At 44.4% G+C, this 6,977-nt stretch overlaps 1 protein-coding gene across 3 annotated transcripts; it reads right to left on the reverse strand.

Annotated features, from left to right (window-relative positions):
- Positions 1-3,452: 3,452 nt before the first annotated feature.
- On the reverse strand, positions 3,453-5,170 carry LOC100273162 (uncharacterized). 3 transcript variants are annotated; one of them, XM_008678575.4, is made up of 3 exons: positions 4,794-5,170; positions 4,513-4,674; positions 3,454-4,415 (listed from the first exon to the last, which is right to left on the reverse strand). In XM_008678575.4, exon 3 carries the CDS (start codon positions 4,363-4,365, stop codon positions 3,703-3,705), a length of 663 nt encoding a protein of 220 aa, XP_008676797.1. In that variant the 5' UTR covers positions 4,366-4,415; positions 4,513-4,674; positions 4,794-5,170; the 3' UTR covers positions 3,454-3,702. The 3 variants fall into 3 exon arrangements, with proteins under 3 accessions (NP_001141080.1, XP_008676797.1, XP_008676795.1); XM_008678573.4 differs by having other exon boundaries at positions 4,513-5,170; NM_001147608.1 differs by lacking the exons at positions 4,513-4,674; positions 4,794-5,170 and having other exon boundaries at positions 3,453-4,451.
- Between the last annotated feature and the right edge of the window lie 1,807 nt (positions 5,171-6,977).

The raw sequence follows: 6,977 nt of genomic DNA on the forward strand, positions 1-6,977 counted from the left end.
GACTTCGTGAGACATCTCTCACCACTGCATTAATCCCGCCCTTCTGAAAGATCCAACTTGTACTTTGTATAATGGATTTGAGTTTACTATACTAACAAATCATCCTAAAACTTGAGCTGTTGACAGAAGGTAGATTCGGTATTGATCATTATGAGGCACTAAGACAGTAATAGAATTAATTAAAAATTATATGTAAAAATATACTGTAAGTAAGAATATGGTATGGAATTAATGGATTAATTATGGCGGATGAGAAGCTACAAAAAAATATTCAAAAATTACCTAGAGTTTGTTTTAGAAAACAGAACAATCAATGATGATCCTTGCCTATGACGACTCAATCATAACTACAATAGCATGTACGTCTCTAGATTGATTTTCCATCAAATTTAGCACAGTTCACCTAAGGAAGTTATAGATTTGGTAAACACGTGTGGAAGAAACTTATGTAATACTCTATAGACAGTACCTTTATTTTCCGTTCTCGCTCAACTTATTGATGACATTCCCAAGAATCATTAAGCTCTTGTTAATATACTTCCCCTCATTCAAACATACCCTTGTTGCCCCTGTCTTGATGATTCTTTCTGACCCAGCAAGATCCACCAAATTCTACATGTAAAACAAAAGGGCACAATATTTTCTACACATTTACTTTTACTACATACATGGTACCTGAGTATACAGTGAAGTGTACATACCAAAACAGATATGCGGATAACATCTCCACCGTCTGTCTGGTCCTTACCACTGCTCTCAATTACCTAACACCGATATAAACAAAACATTCTTGATTTAGTTCTCGCTTCCATTCAACTACAAAAATGAACTTAGAACAACTGCAATTACAGAACTGCTGCAGAATTCAGAATTCTATACCATTCTGAAAATAGTGTGTGACCGACTGCTCCGCATGTTCATGTTGGTCTCTCCAAAATTCATGTTCGCTGAAAACAACAAAGAAATAGTGACAAACGGTGAAACAAGTTTCGCAGTTGGTGAAAAATAAAATGTAGGGACAGAAATGTGCCTTCTCCAAGCTGGAGGAGCTCAAACACTTGCTCTGTGCTGTTCACGATCTCCTCCCGCAAACCAGACACGTACACTCCACGCTATAGGCAATAATAAATTTTCACTGTTACAAAAACATGTTGATAAATCAGAGAAAAATATCCAAAGGAGTACTTACATCTAAGCTCTCATGAATCTTCAGCTTCTGGCCTTCAAGTGTCAAGAGGTCGTTGATTTCCTCATTGTAGATCTCCATGTAGGACACCCGGATGAGGAACTCGCGGTCGTCAGCCTGACCCAGACAGACCCAAATCCAACAAATCAGTCACGCGCAGCAGAAACAATTGCAGCAACCAATCTAACAATGTCTTGTTCGGGGAGCATATAATCGAGCAATCAACACACCTGGCGCACGGTGTCAAAGACGTCGCGGACCGCGCGAGGAATGATGACCGGGTCGGCATCGGAGCTGTTCATGGTGAATGTCTTCCCGCTGCTGGTCTGGCCGTAGACGAAGGCAGTGCCGTTGAATCCACCGACGAGAGCGCCAATGAGTTCCCGGACGACCGTTCCATAGATCTGCTCGTTGTTCGCCGCACCGTCGAAGACGTGGTCTGCGGAGCCAACCAACCACAACCAAAGGAAGGAGGCACGAGCGGACGGGTTTAGGGGTTGAGAGCGACAGTGAAGGAGAGGGACGTCGTAAGAGGAGCGTGATCCATACTGAAGGCGAAGGAGGCACCGGGGACGGGGCCGGCGGCGCGGTGGAGGGAAATGCGGGTGTCATCGATACGCCACTCGCGGTCGCTGCCTTCGCCGGAACTGGCTGGGGAGGTGTTAGCGACCACCAGGTTGGGAGGGCGGAAGCGGACAGCGATGGAGATCTTCTCAATGGCGCGGCGGCTGTTGCTTCGTTCGAAGGACGAGACTGGGAGGAGGATTTCAAATTTCGGTGTGAGCGAGGAGCGTGCCCGTGGTGACGAGGCGGCTGCTGGCAGTCGTGCGACCGGTTCACGGGGGGATTCGACGTGGGCGTTGCGGGATGCGGGAGGGGATTCGCGGCGGGCGGGCGGCTGCTCGAGGCGGAGGCAGCTGCTGGCGGTCGTGCGACCGGTTCGCGCGGGCGTTGTGGGAAGGGATTCGCGGCGGGCGTGCAGGCTGCTCGAGGCGGGGGCAGTCTACAGTATGCTCTTAATAGTTAGTAGAGAAGTCTATCGAAAGAAAATGCAAAAAAAGAAAAGGAGAATATCATCATCCGTTCATGTTCGAAGCTCTAGCAACTTCCTTCTCTGGATGGGCATGGATGCCAGTGTCGACGTTCGGTTGCAATGACAGGACAGAACGGGATGTGGTAATCACTCAAATAAGGTTGTTTGGTTTAAGGTCAAAGGTTAAGATAAGATTATCTCAGTGTTGTCCCAGTTATCCCTCAAAATTGGAGGGACGAGAGAGGACGTCACGAGACATCCTGTCCTAACTGTCCTGCAACCAAACGAACCCTAATTATCCAGCACTGGAAGCATTTGAGCAACAAAGTTTGCAATTTCAGCAACTAACTGTTTCTTAAATCCAGGCACCTACTACCTGTTGACTTCATCCACACGCATGCATGAACATTCCCTCCCTTTTACAAACTGGTCAATTTGTTTGATCTAATGTAATCACGATGATGATGATGTATAATCTAATCTATCCCTTGCATGCACTAGTGCGCCTACATGCATGGCGCATCACATCATGCTAGTGTACATGTGGCTGTCCACCACCAGAGTTGAGCTTGTGATCTAAATTTCTACGCATGGACGCCAACCCTAATTAAAGTTTCGTACTGTGCCACAATCATTACTCCTCTCGGAAACCGTCGTATAAAGACAGTGTTCTATAAACTCTCTTCTACATCATAGTAAAGGTTTTGACTGGCTGATGTATGTGATTTTTTCTTTCGTATTTAAGGGTTTTTCATTTAAATTTGTATGTTATGCTCTATGATTTGTTAGATAGCTGATCTACTTCGTGCCGATTGAGCTAACAAAGGTGAAGGGACGGCAAGTCAATGCCACGATCTGCCTCCCTGATGAATCTGCGTCCGTCTTTTGCCGCATCCGAGACCAAAAGGTACTCTCTCTCTCTCTCTCTCTCTCTCTCTCTCTCTCTCTCTCTCTCTCTCTCTCTCTCTCTCTCTCTCTCTCTCTCTCTCTCTCACAGTGGAAAACTGACACTGATATATATTTTCTTTTTTTCTAATGGGTAGCAAAGTATTTTATCCGGATCGCTTACAAAAAAAACACTTCTACCTCTAATTTTTATCTAGTTACAAAATTTATGTAATAAATACTTTTTCTAGATGTGTAACTAATATTTTAGTAGGTGTATTACTATTCCTATCTAAAAAAACCCCCGAACCCTTCATCGTATCTTCCCCTGATTATTCCTTTCAGGATCTTGCAAATATATAGTTTTTTCATATTTGATTGATTTGGCAGAGAACCGACTGTTTTACGCATTCGAACTGAAAATTCTAGTATCTAAATATTGCTTGGGTTAGCCCTGCCCCTGCTGCAGCCTGCATTATAAACTCTGCTGACGCTGACAACTGGGCCCGGGGTCACTGTAACGGTACACGTGTAACAGGGAGAGTCCCTGGTATATGGGCTCCACTCCATCTCGTGGCTTCTATAGCTAGTGAAAGTACTACGCCGGCGAGCTCATGCGCAGCAGCGACCGCGCCGACCAGCCGCCGCGGAACATGTCGTCGAGGGCGATGACGAGCGCCATGGACAGCGGCGCGCCGAGGCGTGGCCCGGCCACGACGAGGCGGAACACGTCGTCGCCGACGGCCTCCTTCCTCTGCACCTCCGCGACGACGGCGCCCCCGCGGGCGTCGCGCACCGCGCAGGCGCGCCGACCGTAGGAACCCTCCACCACGTACGACGGTGCGTCGGTTCCCGCGGCGGCGGAGCGGGGGCGGGGGCGGGCGAGCGCCAGCGTCTTGCAGCACGCGCCTATGCGGCGGCGGCGGACGGACAGCAGCGGCGTGGCCCCGGCCGTCGTGCCGTCGTCGGCGTCGCCGTCGTAGATGACCCAGCGCTCCGCTAAGCCGAACCGCGTCTTGCGGCGCACGGTGAGCAGCGGCTTCCCCGTGGCGTCCATGAGCACGACGTCGGCGCGGCGCCGGCGGCGGAACGAGCCGGCGTAGCAGTCCACGCGGAAGGCCAGGTCGCCGCGGGCGTCGTAGACGGTGAAGCCGTCGCAGTTGAAGAGCAGCGACTTGCGCCACACCGTCAGCACCGTGGGCAGCTCTCCCTCGGCCTCTGCCTGGACGGACTCCGCGGCGTTGGGGTGGACCTTGGCCATCACTCCTCTGCTTCGGCCTAGCTTGCTATGGCGGCTAGCTACCTACCTACCTGCAAAGGTACCTTGGTAATTAAGCAAGGATGAGCCATTGCGCTTGGAGTCGAGCGGGTGGAGAGGAGTTGGAGGAGAAGCGGAGGGGATTTATACCCGGCCGCGCGGAGAAGATGGCGCTCTGCTCTCTGGGTGACAAGTGACCATCTCGCTGACCTCAGCATCCATCCCTGGCCGGAGCCGGACGGCGAGCACCGAAAGGGAAGTTGGCGGCGGCGCATATTTCCTTCCCATATTTTCCTGTCTTCCAATTTTGAACTGAAAAAAAATACATTTTTTCCGGCGTGAATCAGGATAACTATAATAAACAAGGTATATATACGCAGAGGCAGCATTGCATTTGCATTTGCCGTGGGGGAGGGAAGAGGTGGAGGAACCTGATTCCTCACCGCCCACATCGACTCTCTTCATCAGTTCGTCCGTCCAGGTCAATTTGCTTGAGTTGGGTGGGCCAACAAAGTTATATTCTCGGTGACGCGGCGGGAGGAGTGGTCGGCGACGGCGACGAGGGCGTAACTGAATGGCTACTGGCTTGTCGGCCACTATTTGACGTGTGATCTCTCCTAATCTCTGTTTGGTTCAAGAAATGTAACGCAAATGGTAATAGTAATGATTTACGCTCGATTACTGGCGGTAACAAATTTGAATAGGCTCAATTTTTAGTGTGGTATCTAATTACGGTTAGACTAAAACAAACATGATTTAACGTTATCAGTTACCCATTGCGTTACAAATATGTGAACCAAACGACACCTTAGTGTATGGTGTTGTTTTCTATGGGTGGCTCTGATTTTTTTTTTCTTTAAAATGTCCAAACTACTAATCTCACCTATGAACAATATCCATATAACTTTCTAAAATAAAATTTTTAGTTCAATTCACCCCTCCACTATTTGAGTTGGTGCGATCTACTTGTTAATAAAATTTGTCTTTTTATATATTTATATACAAACTAAGTTTTAAATTTACATTTTGTTGGTTAATTAATAGTTAATGTCATAATTTAGTCTAGAAAAATATATTATGATTTTTCATAATTATTTTTGATGAGTTAGGCAGAAGGTATAATAATACCCTTAATGTTACAAAACTAAATGCAAAAGTACTATATCCTCAACCACCTTATAAAATAAGAATTTGAGTTCAACTTGTACATGAAGATTCGAAAAAGTTAGATAGATCCTCTCCCTAATAAGACTTATCTTTTTTTCTCCATGTACATGTTGAATTCTAAGTTTATATGTTTTGAGGTGATTGAGGACATCATAAATTATGTTAGCAAAAACATGTTAATAATTTTTTCATCATATTTATATTTAGTTTTATATTATTAAAGTTATTATATTATTTGATCTCTACTCTATCAAAATAATTATAAAAAAAACTAGAAAATATTTTTCTAGGCTAAGTATGACACTAGCTACTAACCAACATAATTTATATTAAGATCTTAGTTTGTACGTAAAGCAATACATAAGATAAATTTTGGTAAAGGGTAGATTGAACCAACTTAAATGGCGCAGCGGTAACTTGAACTAAAAAATACTGAGGGTTATATGTACAATGCTTGTAGGTGAAGGAAGTAATTTGAGTAAAATAAAATATCGGTCCTCGAACTTGACATGATATGTCATTTGGGTACTCGAACTCAGCCACAGAAATGAGTACCGAAACTTGACAAAAATCGAGTTTACTCAAAAAGTGACACAATGTGCCAAGTTCGAGGATTGGTGGACTGCTAGTGCATTTTACTTATGTAATTTATATTTGTTTCCCTTTTTTCCTCATAGCTTACACTCTCTATCTCTTTAAACCAAAAAAATTGTAAACCTTAGATTTGTTATCTAAAAGCAAAAGCAACAAAACATCTTTATAGTTTGATGTGGACGATGTAGTTTCGTGTGGTTTTCTACTATATTTTTTCGTTCTAAATTATGAGCCATTTAATTTTTTTCAGCGTATAGTATAGCTTTTGCTACATACTTAAATACAGGAGATATTCAAAACTATAGAAAGTTGTGTTTGATAAAAGTCAAATAATTTATAATTTAAAAATGGAATGAGATAGAGAGTGCAAAGTAGAGTAGCTACCTACTCCATTATTACAACTAATCGGCACATTATACGTGACAAATTTGGCTTCCTTTTCTATAAACAGTAAGAAAGTCGAAAGGTCAAGCATTGCAGCCTACGGAGTTCACATGATAAGGAAAGAAAATGTGTTCGTAGCGGCAACTCCATCCGTTTTGGTAAAAGCCCTCACATGGAATCCTGTTGCTTCATACCAATTTCGGTCAAAGGAAAACAGATGCTGATTTCCGCATTCAATCTCTTTCTTCAACATGCCTTGTTCGGTTGCGCAGGGATCCAAAGGGTTTGAGAAGGTTAAATCTCCTTCTATTCAATTTTAACTAGAAAATAATATAATCCCCTTCAATCTCTCTCAAACCAAACAATCCTTTAGCGGTTGTTTGGTTTCTATAAACTATATTTTAGTCTCTCTATTTTATTCTAAATTGCCAAATGCAGAAACTAAAATATAGTTTTAGTTTACGTATTTG

Source organism: Zea mays, chromosome 4 (assembly GCF_902167145.1).
Source record: "Zea mays cultivar B73 chromosome 4, Zm-B73-REFERENCE-NAM-5.0, whole genome shotgun sequence".
NCBI lineage: Eukaryota > Viridiplantae > Streptophyta > Magnoliopsida > Poales > Poaceae > Zea > Zea mays.